The sequence below is a fragment of the Boleophthalmus pectinirostris genome, unplaced genomic scaffold (assembly GCF_026225935.1).
Source record: "Boleophthalmus pectinirostris isolate CB_2022bp ecotype Guang Dong unplaced genomic scaffold, ASM2622593v1 HiC_scaffold_1, whole genome shotgun sequence".
Lineage (NCBI taxonomy): Eukaryota > Metazoa > Chordata > Actinopteri > Gobiiformes > Gobiidae > Boleophthalmus > Boleophthalmus pectinirostris.
Genome location: NW_026570970.1, coordinates 21,988,999 through 22,005,920, shown reverse-complemented (window position 1 = coordinate 22,005,920; position 16,922 = coordinate 21,988,999). Strand labels below are relative to the sequence as shown.

General features: G+C 40.9%; 2 protein-coding genes across 4 annotated transcripts in view; one reads left to right on the top strand and one right to left on the bottom strand.

The window, feature by feature from the left end:
• Window positions 1-11,774, top strand: part of raph1a (Ras association (RalGDS/AF-6) and pleckstrin homology domains 1a) — a 44,186-nt gene extending 32,412 nt beyond the window's left edge. For all 3 annotated transcript variants that reach the window (XM_055159392.1, XM_055159357.1, XM_020936282.2), the window contains 11 exons: window positions 1,965-2,042; window positions 3,182-3,256; window positions 3,374-3,458; window positions 5,610-5,731; window positions 5,814-5,879; window positions 5,986-6,129; window positions 6,218-6,328; window positions 6,488-6,586; window positions 6,696-6,816; window positions 7,079-7,209; window positions 8,136-11,774. In XM_055159392.1, coding sequence (XP_055015367.1) covers window positions 1,965-2,042; window positions 3,182-3,256; window positions 3,374-3,458; window positions 5,610-5,731; window positions 5,814-5,879; window positions 5,986-6,129; window positions 6,218-6,328; window positions 6,488-6,586; window positions 6,696-6,816; window positions 7,079-7,209; window positions 8,136-10,442 — 3,339 coding nt within the window. In that variant the 3' untranslated portion in view covers window positions 10,443-11,774. The remainder of the gene's footprint in view (window positions 1-1,964; window positions 2,043-3,181; window positions 3,257-3,373; window positions 3,459-5,609; window positions 5,732-5,813; window positions 5,880-5,985; window positions 6,130-6,217; window positions 6,329-6,487; window positions 6,587-6,695; window positions 6,817-7,078; window positions 7,210-8,135) is intronic.
• A 290-nt stretch (window positions 11,775-12,064) lies between these two features.
• Window positions 12,065-16,895, bottom strand: LOC110170526 (acetylcholinesterase collagenic tail peptide-like). Its single transcript, XM_020936181.2, has 15 exons — window positions 16,379-16,895; window positions 15,704-15,791; window positions 15,494-15,597; window positions 15,052-15,093; window positions 14,945-14,971; window positions 14,803-14,874; window positions 14,650-14,715; window positions 14,559-14,585; window positions 14,416-14,460; window positions 14,320-14,355; window positions 14,163-14,243; window positions 13,983-14,079; window positions 13,569-13,675; window positions 12,528-12,647; window positions 12,065-12,435 (listed from the first exon to the last, which is right to left on the bottom strand). Exons 2-15 carry the CDS (start codon window positions 15,777-15,779, stop codon window positions 12,418-12,420), a joined length of 918 nt encoding a protein of 305 aa, XP_020791840.2. The 5' UTR covers window positions 15,780-15,791; window positions 16,379-16,895; the 3' UTR covers window positions 12,065-12,417.
• Between the last annotated feature and the right edge of the window lie 27 nt (window positions 16,896-16,922).

Sequence of the window (16,922 nt, the reverse complement as noted above, 5' to 3'; positions counted from 1 at the left end):
ACAGAAACTAGAGTTTACCATAATGCTCTCAGCTGTCTGAATGGCTATCCGCTTATGAAAAGTGGGGCTACAGTGTTTGCTGGTGCAGTCATTCGGGGATTCAGGGGTGGGGGTGCACATAAGGAGATTGGCTGAGCTGCTCTTCCTGTCATTCTGCCCTTTCGCTGCTTCACAATTCGCCTCCTGCGGAGTGTGACTTAGAGCGACTCTTCTGGGCCATATACACAAACTCTAATTCATAGTGACTTAAAGGAGATGGGTGCGAGCTTGGTGTCACTAGTCGAGATCCATACTAGTAGCATTTTAACTGGGCTGTACAGTAGACAAAAATATATAATAACTGTGTGTATTATTGGTGATGACTTCTCAGGATATTAGTTTTTTAATCCCTGTTGTGGAAATAATTGATAAGACCAGACACATGTATTTTGCTTCCCCATGAACATGATTAAGTAGGTGTAGGTGGTGTGTTATGATGCTTAGTAATCCCCACACTCCCCCTTTTTTAATTTTTATTGAAAATACACACTATCTGGAGTCCAGTTGACAGTGGACAAAATATTAAGTTATGTTAATTTTCTTTACTGAGCCTATTTTAATACTGATTAACTGAAGACCTGAACATCACTACATGGCATTGATTGTGGTAGAAATCATGTTAGTTGAAAATTCATAATGTGCAGCCTATATTTATGTTCAGAAACTAGTAAAAACAGAGGAGGTGCAGTAAGAACAGTTAAAAGGAGGAGTGTTTTTCTTTTTTTCAGACCTTGAGATAAAGAGATCACTGCCTCTGCATTGGAGTTGGCACTGCACATGGCCCCTCCCCCATCCCATCTCTCTCGCTCCTCTTCTGTTCATTCCTCTCACTCGTCTCCATCGAGCAGAGAGGATGTAACATAGCACCAGGTAGCGATGCTGCCTTTTGGATTTTTGGTTTATCAGCGCTGGATTCGTTTTTTAGCTAGATAAAATGCTTGTGGATTGACTGTTGTTTTTTGAAGATTTTTGCATTATTTCATATCTTACATTTTCTGATGTTTTTTGTTTCTAGATTTGAGCCAAATCCCTCACAGACCTCGCTAGCATCTGATCATTTTGGTTGGATAGTTTTACTGAGGTCAATAAACTCGACGCGTGCAGAGGAAAAGTAGATGAGTAGAGATTAGAGCACTTGGAGGCGACTGGAGGACTCCTGGTTGTTACTTTATAGTTGATGTTGTTTATGATTCAAATATCTGTGTAGGCATGGTTTGGACTTGGGTCTAATCCCACTACAGGGAAACAATGTCAGTCTGGCAACATGTAGTGCGCTGGCATTAAACCAGAAGTATCACAACGATGGCGATTATGAAGAGGAGGAGAAGGAGAAGTGTTTTGCACTGTTAAAATTTTTGTTTGCAATTTTCAGACGTTTTTATCTAATCAATCATTTGGCTTTTGCTTGGTTGTTTAGAAGGTGGAACCCAAGATGGATTGAGGAAATATTTAGATAATTTAATAATCATCTAGTATCTTATTTTTTTAAGTGGAGCTGAACTGGGACTTTTGAGAATTGCACTGCCTGCTCTTGCCTTGGAGTTGATTATATAGTTGGATGTTACGAGTTTGATGGACTCAAAAATTATCTAGAAAAATAAATATATATATTTATGTAAAGTTATATATTTTTTATTAAAATTTTGATTTAAAGTCTTGTGCATTGCTTGTATATAGGTTTGTGTAATTGGTTGATGGACTGTAAAAATATTTTTAATGGTATGTGTGATATGATATTCTGGAATTAGAAAAAGGAGTTGTTGTCCGTAACAATAGGCAGACACAGATTTGATATCAAAGCTCCAATAAAATGAATGCCTGTTGGAGAAATCAGGTAAGTGAGTCATTGTAAAAATGTGTGTTGAAATGTAACTCTACTTCATTGTATTAACTTTTAACTTTGATTGCATATTGTGTTCATGCAGGAGGAACAAGCTGCCAAGCTAAAGGCCGAAAACATCCGTGTGGCTCTGGAGAAAATCAAGGAAGCCCAGGTGAAGAAGGTGAGTCATGATGGTGCATGATGGGTAATGAAGTTCAGCACATGTGTACCAGTATGCAAGATGAAAAAAATGTAAAAGATCCTATGTGTGTGAAATGTCTGGCACGTGTCCAACTGCCTGGCATTTCTGGGTCAGGTCAGTGTTACTGTGCAATGGTCAGTAACAGCTGGGGTCAGCACACACAGACAGGAGCACTCAACATAATGAACAGTGCAAGCTAAGTCCCAATTCCATATACACAGGGAGAAGGAAAGAGGGAGGAGGGAGAGAGCATGAAAGAGAGAGACAGGGTGGGTGATAAAGAGAGGAAAGGAGAGAGGTGGATTACAGATGAGAATTACTACTACAGAAGCAATGACAATCTGATATCTAGCTACCTGTTCATGTAACTCAGTTATGTAGGTTCTCTACAAAGCTTTAAAAACTGAGCATATTAGCAACTGTTTATTGAATTTAAAGGCTATATTTAAAATAATGTTTTCTGTAAACTGTAAATGTTTGCTTCTGTACCAGTTCTTTATAATAATTTTTTTTTTTACAAATTTTAAAATATGACAATAGAATGTTGCCTTTAGATCTGAAATATGGTCAAATGTAGCACTGAAATCGTGTCATTTTTATTATTATTTATGATTAATGTGATGTGAAACCTACCTGGATGACATATACACATATGATATGTGTTTACCATACAGCTATATTGTATACCATATTTGTGCACAACATAAGACACAGGCAGATTTGCTTTGTAGCAGAACAGAATCTACTACATGTTTTTGATATGAAATACTACTACTCCTCCTACAAGCTCCTCCTTGGCTTAAATATTGCATGGGGGTATAGTAATGTTCAAAATATAGGTTATACACTTAAAGACTGTGTATAAATGTTTAAATAGAATCACATGTTACTATATCTGCTCCATAGTCTGGCACTATTCCTGGCAGTGTGCAGTAAACCAAGTCTCAAAGCTTTCAACACACTCTCTGTATGGTTTGCTCTAGTTTTTGTATTTCTCTCAGTCTCACAGTTATTCAGTGTCTGCACATCTTGCAATATAGAGGGCTACTGCTCATAATAATTTGAAATGTTTTGGGTTATCTATAATGATGTATTGTGTTGTGTCTTATTTTCTGTAGTTGGTGATCCGTGTTCATTTGTCAGATGAGAGCTCCAAGACCATGATGGTGGACGAGAGACAGACTGTCAGACAGGTGAGATCAGAATATATACTTTTACCATGCATAGCCTTTTGGCATAATAGGCATAAATTAATTGACCAAATACACATAAACAGTGGTAGTAGTAATGAGTTTATTGTTGTTCTACAGGTTCTAGACAGTCTGCTGGACAAGTCTCACTGTGGTTACAGTCCAGACTGGTCTCTGGTGGAAACCATTAATGAGCTGCAAATGGGTAAGCAACTAAGCATTTGGGTTCTCTATTATCACAATCCAGAGGTTGTGTCAGAATCTAGACAGCTAATCATTTTTATGGGTAAATAAGTAGTAAGAAGTCTTTTTAAGACTGAATAGATCTCAAATTATTTTATCCACTATAAACAAGATTGCACAATTGTTGCTTAAAAGACATTGTAATCTGATGTTTGCATTTTGTGATTTACTATTTGTTGCATAGATCAGTTTACTTCACTTTGTTTTACTTGACCAAAATGACACTCAAAACTGTTAACTGAACATTTACAGTAACTAGTATTGAAAGGATGGACTGGATATGAGCAAAACACTGACTAAATACTATTGTAAAAGATTCATTATTTTTTATGGGTATAGCCAAAGGAGTAGATTGGTCTTTACCAACTAATGGATCTCAAAGTAGTTTATTCCAAGGTTAAACTGTTTACATTATAGAGCATTATAGGACGCTTAGAACTCATACAACAGCTGTGGAATCTTTTGGATCAATGCAAAATAAATTCCTTGTTTCTAAGTAGACCAAAGTGCTTTGAGATGTCCAGGTGAGCAGAGAGGAAGTGAGCTCTTGAAACACATTTAGGCTCACACGCACACATGCGTTATACGTAGGGTTTCAGTGCCTTTGGGGACATTTCATTGACTTACATAATTTACTGAGAGACTGATCCTACCTTAAAATTACTACTTACCTAACTTTTTCAGATATTTTTCAGATATCATTATTTTACATTTAGTTTATTGTAAACCCTAATAGAAACTGGTCATTCACTTCCTATTCAAAACTGCCCTACTGATAGGCCCTATCTCTACATAATGTCCAAAATATCCAGTAGATTTTCAATTACTTGCTTTTATTGGGTTTTTTTTGTTTGTTTGTTTGTTTTTTAAATACTTGCAAGTAAGGCTGATGATGTGGTTGTAGGTAAAAACTGCAACTTTCTGAGCACTTTTCTGAATGCAATACAAAAGATGATTCCTCCTCTGTGTCCCCATAAAGGAGGCAGTGGGTGTATACACAGATTTTAGTTCCACACAAAGTGATAAATGTCTCCCCATGTGTTCAGGGGAGGGAGTCATGTGCTTCCAGGACTCAGAGTACAGCAGACTTCAGTTCCTCTCACTCCTCTGTTTGACACACACACACACAGAGTTATAATCTAGGTCCTGGGCAGCGACGCATGTGATCTAACCCACATCTTCAGGCACATACAACCACTCAGCATCATTATGAAACCAAGTGGCCTAATCTACTAGTAATCTGATGCCTTCTACAGATCTACTCCACGAGTAAAACCGAGGCTTGTGCCCAAGATTCAGACTTAGAAAGATATTTTTGGACTGTAGTTTGATCAATTAAATAAGTTAATATTGGTAGCTTTAGGGGGTGCTCAGACCAGTAGCACTTTCACACTAACACACAAACACACACACCAGTGCTACCAGTCCTCTGCTGTTAGACCTCAGGCAAAATAGATTTTCAGACTGTGACCTCCAAAGCAAATTACACTATTTTACAGTTCAGTTAATAAAATGACCTTTAAATTATTTTCCAGAAGATTTAGAGCAATTATATATGTAAACATATATTTGTTTGAGTGAAAAACTTGGAACTAGGAAAAGCAATATACATACCTTTTTGGAATTTTTCTAATTACACATAATCAACAAGAGTGCACTTGGGAGGGGGGAAGGAAGCTATCCTGTGTAAAAATAAATGAGAATGGATTTACTTTACCAAACATACCCAAATATTGGAAGTAGGTCAAAGCTGACAATATAAGCATTTTTATTGGTAGCAATTCTGTATTGAAAGAGCTCGACAAAAGCAAAGAGACATTACATGAGGCATTGAGGACAAAGTATAGCCAAAAGCCATATTTTGGGACAGAGTTATTGTGTGTCAATGGGACACTTAAAACCCATACACACACTGAGGAGAACTACTAACAATGCAGTCGTGTTTTTGTTTTGGTTCTTCTATTAGGTTGATCAGTAGTTGACTAAAAATAAATGTGCTATGCTTTGCTATTCAGATTGTGGCTCAAGGAACAAAACATTTATCTCCAAATCTGATCAAAACCTTGAGTGTTAATTATTAAAAATAAGCTAATTACAATAATTTTTTGTGTAGAGCGTATTTTTGAGGATCATGAGAACTTGGTAGAGAACTTACTCAACTGGACCAGAGACAGCCAGAACCGCCTGATGTTTACTGAACGTATCGAAAAGTACGCAGTGTTCAAAAATCCCCAGGTAAGAAACACATTTTTGTTGTAGATTTGTCTACATAGATGTCACTAGGCATTTTAATCCCATATTTCTTTTCACCCTGAAGAACTATTTGCTGGGCCGTAAGGAGACATGTGAGATGACTGAAAGAAACAAAGAAGCTCTATTGGAGGTAATGTGTTTTTCCACAGTTATTTCCGCTATCAAACTTGATAATTGACAATCAAATGAATTTAAATGATGTTTTAATAACAAGCCCCATTTTGTATATACATTAGGAGTGTTTTGGAGGCACCTCTGTTTCTGTTCCTGAGATGGAGGGAGTACTGTGGCTGAAAGAAGACGGCAAGAAATCGTGGAAGAAGCGATATTTTCTGCTGAGGGCATCTGGTATTTACTACGTCCCCAAAGGAAAGGCCAAGGTCAGTCTGGTTATTTCTAATATGACAAAAACCTATAGGCTAATGTAATAATTTATACACAAACTGACATACTTTTAACTGTCTCCAGGCCTCCAGAGACTTGGTGTGTTTTCTCCAGTTGGACCATGTCAATGTGTACTATGGTCAGGACTACAAGAGCAAATACAAGGCTCCAACAGACTACTGCATGGTGCTCAAGGTACTGTGTGGATGTGTTGCCCTCTAGTGGTCACATAGGAGCATTAGAGATTTTATTTCCTTTTTATGGATCCATGTATTGCATTTTTACTATTTTTCTGTAAAAGACCATATAAAACCAATAATTACAATAATAACCAAAAAATGTGTTCATGTGCAGCATCCTCAGATCCAGAAGAAGTCACAGTACATCAAGTACCTTTGCTGTGATGATGTCCGAACCCTCCAACAGTGGATCAACAGTATTCGAATTGCCAAGGTAAAATTCACATTATGGTGTTTTAATCGGCAAGTAATATGATGCTTTCTGCCTTTATTGTTTGATTAATCGTGTCGTTTTATAAAGCATTATTTGTTTTCTGTTTTAGTATGGGAAACAGCTGTATATTAACTACCAAGAAGCTGTGAGAAGGTCCGAGGCTGCTTATGACTGGTCTTCCCTGTCATCATCTTCTATCAAGTCAGGATCTAGCTCTTCAAGCCTTCCAGGTCTGTCCTATCAGTACTGTTTAAATAGTATGGGTTTATATTATCCATTTAAATAAAATGTAGTGAACATAATTTAAGATTTAGTTAAAAATCCTACTTGATGACAGAGATAAAGCACTTCCTTTTTAAAAACTCAGCACTACACTGTGTAATTGTAAACACAACACTTGTCTGGTGTAAAACGACCATCTAAGTAATAATTAGAAAACTTCACGTCAGAAGCACTCAAAGCAATTCATACCTTTTGTCTTTTGTGTTGTAGAATCCCAGTCAAACCACTCCAGCCAATCAGACAGCGGCGTGTCTGAGCTGGCCTCCTCAAGCCACACCCGCTCCCAAAGTGTGGTCAGTTCCATCTTTTCTGACGCCTGGAGGAGAGGGACTCAAGGAGAGGTACGTGTGCTTTAATCAGACTGGTCACTAACCAACCTCCTGACCAGCATTGTACAGCATTTGCCATGATCCCTTGTGCCTTTTTGCTCTCCTGCCAGAGGTCTAAAATGAAGGGACGTTTGGCCGTTCCCCTTTGTGCAGGAGGAGGAGGAGGGAGTGGAGGTTAGACAGGAAGTGATGTAACAGGCATGTCAACAGTCCAGCTGCAGCCAGGAAAAATATTGACACTGTTTTAACTCTCTGCACTTTATAATCTGGAAAAACATTAGTTCTTACTGTGGGCAGGCCGCATCTCCTCAGATGGGACCTAGTGGCATCTTCCTGTCTCCTTGGAGATAGAAGAGCTACTCCAGGCAAAGCAATAACACCATGAAGACAAGCTGATGGCAGGCCCTCAACCAGAAAAGTTACATAGCGGCACCTTCTAAAAACATTACAATATAGACTGTATTATAGGCTATATTGGGGTCAAAAGGTTGTGCTTTTATATTTAGCTCAAAATCAAACCGCATTAAACATTATTATGGCTGCAGCTGTAACTGTTGATCTGATTTAACCACATTGTGTGACGGCCTTGGAATGTCCTAACCAAAACAATTATAAGGTTGTATAAACGTTTGAAGCAGACTAACAAAACATTGTATAACTGATTATATAGTTTAAACTGTCACTGTATATAGCACCATGAATAATACAAATACAGTATGTTTTGAATAGATCTAGAAAAGGAATATTTTGCACTTTGACGAATGAGAGCACTATGGTTAAACTTGATTGTCTGAATAAAATTTAATTGTGTATTCATTGCACTGCTTTGGTTCCCTGCATCTTGAACTGAATAGATTTGATTGTTCTTCAAATAGTGGGTACTCTTTATCATTACTCTTTATCATTTTTGATCTCTTTTCTCATGCTTGTCTTTCCAGATGATGAGGATCGACCCTATCAGTAGGCCCATCCCAGTGCAGATCCCCACGCTCTCCGCACAGCCGCTGTCTCTGTCCCAGCCCACCACCCCTCGCACCAGCTACACCGAAGAACTCAACTCCGACGAGTCTACCCCATCGCCCCCATCACCCCCACCCCCTCCACCTCCTCCGCCAGTAGAGCCCATGGCCCACCAGCCGACTGCTACCTCCTCCTACGTCAAATACAGCACACTGGCTCGCCTGCAAAGCCAGAACCAAGCACGGCCCGGAGTAGGTCTGAACACCGTGCCGGCGCCGTCGAGCAAGTCTAACTATAACACTCTTCCAGCGGGATACAACACCGCCCCACCGCAGCCTCCATCACCCCCGCCTCCCCCACCCCTCGCAGCCCCGGCACCTGGATCAGCCATGGCGGTGTTGAAGTATGGTCCTCCTAGCCCTTCTTCTGGTCTCCCCCCTCCTCCCCCCATAGAGGAGATACCCCAGGAACCATCCTATCTCCCCCCTCCACCCCCAGAGACCCTCGAAGAAAACTGTCTGCCCCCACCACCTCCGCCAGAGCCTGTTCAAAATTCTTGTGCCCAGCTCTCCAATGCCGGGTTGCAGCAATTCTTGGCACAAAAGTTTCCGAATATGGTTTATGATTTCAGCCAAAATGAGGAAAGCTCCGCACCCCCTCCACCTGAGTTGTCGCCGCCTGCAACGCTTCCAAATCTAAGACCCTTGTCACCCAATGCACCTCCCCCAGCACCACCCAAAACATTCACTAGCCCCTTCCCACCTCAGTCCGCTCGCAAACTTTCAGGGCCCACTTCTCTTCCAATGGCTCTTTCCCCAGTATCCCCCACACAGCCATCCAGTACACATGGGTCGTTCAAAAAACAACAAAGCTTTTCTACAGGTCATTCCCCGAATCAACCTCCGCCCACTCTACCCAAACAGCACAGCTTATCCTCCAAAAACCTCACTGCCCTCTCCCCATCTGCGTCATCCGCATCAGTGTCCATTGCGGCCGCTACCTCCTCATTGGTTAAACAGATTGTCAATCAGTTCCCTGGAAATTCCCCGCCCTCCTCTTTGCCAATGTCCAACTCCACTGAGGGGTCCAAGTCCAGCGCACCACAGTCTCCTCCAGCGGTCAAAGCCAAACCAAAATGGCAGCCAGGAGGGGTGGTGCAGTCACCGGAGTTCCCCCCACCCCCAAATGATAACTTCCCGCCACCTCCTGCTTCTAACAGCTCGTCAAAAACTGGATCTCCAATAAAGAAATCTCCCTCCTCTTCCTCCACTGGGTCAAACAAACGCGGGCCACCTCCAACCCCACAGAGAGCCTCGTCCATGCGCTCAAATTCAGGGGAGGCACAGGAAGAAAGGCCTAAGAAAGTGGAGAGCCTTGTGAATAAATTTGGACAAGGGGCTCAAACAGGGACATCTTCCAGTTCATCATCAGCAACTGGGTCTCCCTCGAAGGAGTCGTCTGCTCCTTCAGCTCCTCCCAAGCCAGGTAAACTGAACCTGGCTAATCTGCCTTTAGCTCTGCAGGGCTTACAGACTGGACAGCAAGCGGAGTTCCCCTCCCCACCTCCTCCACCTCCCCCCTCTCAGCCGCTGCACATTGACTCCCCCGATTACTTCCCTCCACCCCCCACTGACTCTGAGCTCTTCCCTCCTCCACCGCACCCATCTGAATTTCACCACCCGCCCAAAGTAGCGGTTGTGAATCCTCAGCCTCAAATGCAGCAGAATCCAACATCATGGAAACAAAGCTCTCTGAAAAAGGGTGCAGTGCCTCCTCCAACACTGTCTCGGCGCACCAGTAATACACCCCAGTATGACATGGTGCCTTCAATGCCCCTTTCTCCGCCCCCTATGTCCCAAACCCCGCCTCCTTCCTTAACGTCCTACTCGTCCTCTTCCTCCCCTGTGCCTCCCACCTCTCCTAAATCTGTGGGTCCTGCATCCCTCGCACTTAAGTCCAACTTCCTTGAAGACCTGAATCGCACCCTGAAGAGGAAGTCTGTGTCTCGTCACGGCTCGCTCACCTCCTCCCACCTCATCACCTCATCCAAGATGGAGCCCATGGCCACAATGGACGACATGGCACTTCTCCCCCCTCCTCCCCCAGAGCTCATGCAGCAGCAGCAGCAGGGCAGCCGGGGGCACTCAAAGACTCTGTCCCGCCATCACACGCACTCCCAGTCCGCTAAACACGCCAACATCTCAGGCTATGCAACGCTGCGGAGAGGCCCGCCTCCCGCACCGCCTAAAAGGGACCAAAGCACCAAACTGACCAGTGAATGGTAGAGGTGGACAGGTATAGAGAGAGGATCCCAATCTTACTGTGTGTAATGGCTGTGACGAGGAAGACATATGTTGTTTACCCTATAGATTCTACTATAGGAAGCATTACTCCCCTAACTTTATTTTCAATTGGTTTCTTAAAAATACTCTACCTCTATGTCAAAATTTAAAACCCACAACACAAGTGTCACAGGAAAAGTTACCTTGCAGGACTGAGGGTAAATCAAAGCCGTTACATTTTTGCCAATGGGAACACCGCTATCTCCTCCTCTAGGTCTCTGTTATTGGGCAAGGACACTGGCAACGCCTAAAGAAGTGACTTATCATGAAAAAAAAGTCTCAACATTTCATTCTAAATCATTTACCAGGATACAAGTAGCAAACCCAGTTTCCTAATCTTAATATAAGATTATACTTGTTCCCATTATTCTCATTATTAATATTACCAATACATGTGTTAATCCAATGAGTAAAACTATATATGTGTATATAATATATGTATACAAGCAAGCCAGAAATGTCACCTATTAAGCTTTTTCACAATGTCTGTGCAGCTTTGCAATTCAAAAGTATAAAACAAGACTTGAACGACAACAGCATCAAAGAGACATTTTGCTGCATTTGATCTGGTACTGCATGGAGCCGCGGCTAAGGAAGTAGCATTTCAGATGAAGGGATAAAACACAGAAGGAATCAGCCAAGAAGAAGTGAGGATGTAAATAAATGAAACTTGAGGAGCGGGGCACTCTGAGAAGGAGCATTGCCATTTTTAAACTTTTTGTGTTTTTATATAAGATTATTTAATACTGGAAAGATATTATAATTATTTTAAGTTTATAGAGTCAAAGAAGAATGAGTTTGACTGGATGTGTACCCTGTTGAAATGTTGAGTTACCAAACTTAACCAGTAGTTTGGGTTGTTTTGCCTATCCATTTCCTTCTATTTATAGTTTGTCGCTACAGTAATAACAGACACTATGCATAAGTTTTCCCGATCTCTCTCTTTTTAAATGTATTGAGTACATTTGACTGAACTGTAAGTGGCTCGTGTGAAAGACCACAGTTGTGTTGGGATTTCTCTGTTGGACTGTTATTTATGGATGAATCAACCCGAACTGTGTAATCTGAGCTCAGCCTTAACATGTCTGCAACATTTTGGTGCAAGTGTGATTCTGATACAGGAGACTATCAGGATGTCTGTTGAGTCATTAGTCAGTGCGATAGTTCTTTGTTTGCTAGATAGTACGTCAAACAGCCAGTCAGCTGCACTGAACTCTGTTTGACCGATCATCCGTTTTCTACTTAATAAACCATTCACAAATTTTGTCAGTTTAATGACTTCTTGTGTCTTTATTTAGTCTTGTATTTAAAAAGGCTTTATGGTCTTGTTCACAATTGAGTCTGTTTCGATCATCTTATTTTTTGTTAGGTGTTGCAAAAATATTGGTCTTAAATTCATGCAACATTTGGGTTCTTCCTAATAACCACAGATCTCATAAATGCTCTGTTTCTAGAAACCACATGCACAACTCAAGTAAAATTAATAAACCCCAAAAGTACAGATGTGACTTTATCCTCGACTAAAAACTATAAATAAAAATCATTGAAACAATGGAGTCATTGGGTTTCAGGTGTTGGACGTTTGTGTGAGAGTTTATTTTGATTGATTCACTGCAGCAGGGTGCCTGCAGCAACATGGTTCACATGGTTTGGGTTTTGGCGTTACAGTTCCTGTGACGATCAGTAACACTAGTACAGTATCTGTGGTCTCTGAAACATGCACAAATCATTTGTGGCACAGGAATCATGCCCAATGCGCAACTATTACAGTGTGATCTACTTAGTGCATCAATTAAAGGGACAGATTTTGGTGACATAATTGTTGTCTCTCTCAGTGCAGAGGTTGTGAAAAGTGTCTTGCTAAAAGGCACTTAAGTGGGTAATGGGGAAGGACTGCTGTTTTCCTGGTTGGCTGACTTCAGTTTCTTGTGTCCTCCTGGTTCAAAGATGAGCAGAATGACATTAGAAAAATTTGTAACAATTAAATTTATATTTTATTACAAGCATGGCTTATTGTTCAGAATTTACCAAAACATTGATCCACTGTGAGTTGCTGTAAATGTAAAGTGACTTTCTGTCTGTCCTTAGCACCATCACATTCTCTGACCGCAGCCCCCTCATCTGCTTCTCTCCGTCAGCCACAAAAATCTGAAGAAAACAAATTATGTGAGATTATGCACCAAATTAAAACTAGGATTTATGTCTGACCACTAGAGGGAGATGTTTAGTCAAAACTTAACAATACAGATATCAAGTGGACATATAGTGTGTTACTCAATTCCCAGGATCCTTCCTCTAAAGACCTCTTTGAAGCACTCCTCTGGAGCAGAGCCAAGTGCCCTGCTCACAGAGCCTGGAGAGCTACAAAAGGCTCCGGACGGAGCAGCTGCGCCCTGTCACGTGACCAGATCTAACAGCATTAACCCCAGCGTTTTAATAAATATCAATGCTTCTTGAAATGAAAAGTGTTTTTATGTGTCAACGTGCACTAAAACATGTGAATAATGAAGGCTAAGTGACTCTGTTATCGAGTTATTTAGGCTGATAATTAACCTAAAGAAATAAGTACACAGGCTGAAACTGGTGTTTTCGGATGATAGGCTAATTTTATTTCCAATCCCCTTCTTTAGATTTTGCTGCAAATGTCCTGATCTGAATTCATTTGATCTGATAAGTGTTAACTGCAGCAATGTGGACAAAATAGCAAAATATATTTTTTTATTGTAGAATGAGTTTTATTTTATTAAAACGCATATTACTGCTTAAATAAAGTTAGTAAAAAGTTGCTGTGCATTGTAGGCAATTTGCAGCGCTCCGAGTCACTCAAGGATCTACCTGTGCATCCTTTAAGAGTCAAATGGGGGAGTCGACTTGGTGGAGCTCTGATGAGGTGGATCTTTCTGAAATGGTTTAGAAGACAAGGATCCTGGCAATTGGGAAATACCCATATTGTACACAAATCCTAATTGAACGTTTTGTATTCCCAAGATAGTAAAAAAAAAAAGGTGACGTGCTCTTCAGATTACTTGGAAATGGTCATATTCTGTTTGTTGAAGATGCTGTACTCACATTGTACACTCTGTTGTTCTCTCTGAGGGGCTGGTCATTGGAGCAGTTACATTGGGCTGCAGTCCCTGGATCCCCTGGATCTCCCTGACGTCCTGGCAGCACATGCACTTCCACAAAAAACAAAATAAAATAAAAAAATGTTTTGCCACATTTAGGGATAGAAATGTTTGGATAATACAAATGTTATCCAAAGTTTTTCATGTTATATTACACAATTCAATAGTCAAGTGGACATACAATAATTATAGACATTATAATTGGTAAATAATGTGCTTTTAAATAATTTTTCATTCTTTAAAACAAACTGTTTTGTACCAAACATATTTACACTGCAAATGTCATAGTTATTATGGTTAAAGGCTTTTACATTAGTTCTTTACCACTAGTTGCTGTCAACAAACTACACATACAAACCTTGTCCTGGGCTTCCAGAGACCCCCGGCAGACCATGAAGTCCGGCTGGACCAACATGCCCTGGCTTTCCTAACAGCCCACGAGATCCTTTAGGCCCCTACAGAAAGATTCATTTGGTTTGTAAATCTATTTTTAAAAAGTCATAACACATAAATGCAAAAACACCTATAATCAGCCTACCACTGCTCCTCTGTTACCAGTTGCTCCCATGAGTCCCTGCTCTCCTCTGTGGCCCGGATCTCCTTTCAGGCCTGGGTCTCCCTGTAACAATATATAGTAGTAATTAAGTTCTGTGCATTTTATTATATTTACGAAAGTCTGGTTTTATGATATCTACCTTTGATCCAGGCTTTCCAGGGATTCCTCTGATCCCCTACAGAAACATAAAGCTACTTAACTGGAAAAAATGATATAAAATAAAAAACAAACACACCTTTTCTCCAGCTGGACCTGTGTGGCCTTTGGGTCCCATGTCACCCTGAGAACACACAAAATGAAGACACTACTGTTGTAATAATGTTTCATGGCATAGATGTTTCATAGTATATTTGTAGCATCAGATAGATGTGGCCTTACCTTAAATCCCTTGCGTCCCTTAGTGCCCTGAAAAAAAACCCCACAAATTAGTAAATTGTTAAGACCAAAAGCAACATGCATTAGCTGATACCTTTATCATACCAGGGGTCCCTATGTCCCCATAGAGGCCTCTCCATCCCCTCTCCCCTTTGTCTCCCTATAGAATACAGTTGGTAAAATTAAAACATTATAGATTGTAATAAAAGTAAATAAATTAAGAAGGAAAAAACTTGTGGTATATAACCTTAGGACCCATTTTTCCCATAGGCCCCTGTGGTCCTTGCTCTCCTTCTGGGCCTGGAACACCTGGGTCTCCCTGACAACAAATTAAACACATTAAGTAAATAGTGAATGAGTCACTGCGTACAAACTGTAACTCACTGCACCTTGGGCCCTCGGACACCCCTGCAGCCCTAAAGACATCGTGAAATAAAGCATCAGTTCAGAGTAAGGCCACATGGCTTATAGTGAATATGGGTAGGTATAATAGTACCTTTTCACCTTTTGCCCCAGTGATGTGTTCGGTTATGTCAACCTGAAAAAATACTGAATATAAATCATATTCCTTCTACAATATTTAAAGGTAACTTTCTGTCTTTTCTGGTAGAGTCTCTCAACAGCTTGCCTCATGGAGTTGTTTTTCCTTTGCCTATAATACAATATGCCATTAACCTTGTCGCTCAAACTTAGTCTCCATGGAGACAAGCAGGTGATACCACAACGCCAAGTTACAGGTCAGATCTGTGGATAGGCAACCCCACTCACAATAAAAATGTTATTCATAAGGTTTTTCTATCACAATAAATACAACTAGACAAAGATATGTTTAATGCTGTGGAACATTGCAGGCAAAACAATTCCAACTCCAGTGTGTCAAGCAGGTGGACTCCCCCCACCAGAATAGTACATCTTTAAAATACAATAACAGCCAGTACCAGTAGCTCTTGTTTTCGTTTGATGGAGGGGAACATTGGAGGAGGAGCAGGAGGTGGGATGAAGATCTTGCATTTCCGTGGAGACCATCGACTCAATGGAAATCCTATGGACAGACACAAACATCTGGTAACGATGGTAACTATGCCAACTGCAGCAAATCCTCCTTAAGTTTATGGTGTTACTACAGTGTGACCTACAGTTGTACTCACTGTGTGTGACAGAGGCAGCAGCCAAATGAGGACAGCACAGAGCTACAGCCCAGCCCACAATCAGAGGAGTAAACATTTTCAACCTTCCCTGCAAACACAACATTAAGAATACACATCTGAAGAAAAGCTGTCCTGGTAGAAACAACTTCAAAAGATGTACTGTTTTTTATAACACATTTTACACATATATTACTTCTGCTAGACTGTAAATGAAGAATCATAAAAGCAATATCCTACTGCAAGAGTAGTCTACTAGTCAGGAGAGTACATGTTCAAACACACATTCAAACAGTACACCAGTATATAAATACACTGAAGACAAAGCAGACTATATATTTTGCCTAAAGACACAACAACAGCATGCATCAGGCAGAGCTGCAATCAAACCACCAAGCTTGGCTTAGTGGGCAAATAAATTCTGCCATTCCAGTAATAAATCCTTGTATCCTAGTCCTAGTAACTCCTAGTAAACTAGGAATAAGGAAACAAATCTTTGATATCTGAATAGCATGAAGTAAGTATTTAGTATCTAGAACATACTCATTTACTTACTTAGTCACTCAAACAGCTTGCACTCAGACACAGTAAATAAATACAGAATTTATGTCTAGGTCCAATCCAGTAATATGCATTTCTTTCTTACCCTACATATTTAAATGACATGTGCCTCCTTACCTCAGATGTCCCTCCACTGTGCCGCTCAGACCCGTCCCGCAGTGGTGGTCCTGGTGCAGCTGCAGGTCCCTGGTCATTCTCCAGCGGCGCAGTCCAGTCCAATCTGCTGGGCTTGCACACTGGGCCAACGCTAACTTATCTCTATGGGCTGTGGAAAAGCAGCGCAGTGGCTGGCAGCTCTCTGCAGAAATAATCAGATAATTACCTTTACACTGAGCCAAACAGAAGCACCAGGCTGGATATAGAGGAGACAGTGGAATAAGTCAAGTAATACGCTCTTACTGTACTTCCATTAAACTACAGGCAACAAGCCAACATCCACAATGCTGTCCAAATGGGCTTTAAAATAAAATGGGTTTGTTGCATCAATACGAAGAACTAGTTTTGACCCAACAGGAAGCGTGTTGTTTACTTTAAGACGTGCATCTGACAGTCCCATGTAAGGTGATCAATAAAACCATAACCATCAATCCTTCAGCTATCCCTCACTCAAGAGCAGCAATGAAGAGCTGGATAGGACAGTACTGTGGGATCAGGCAGAGAC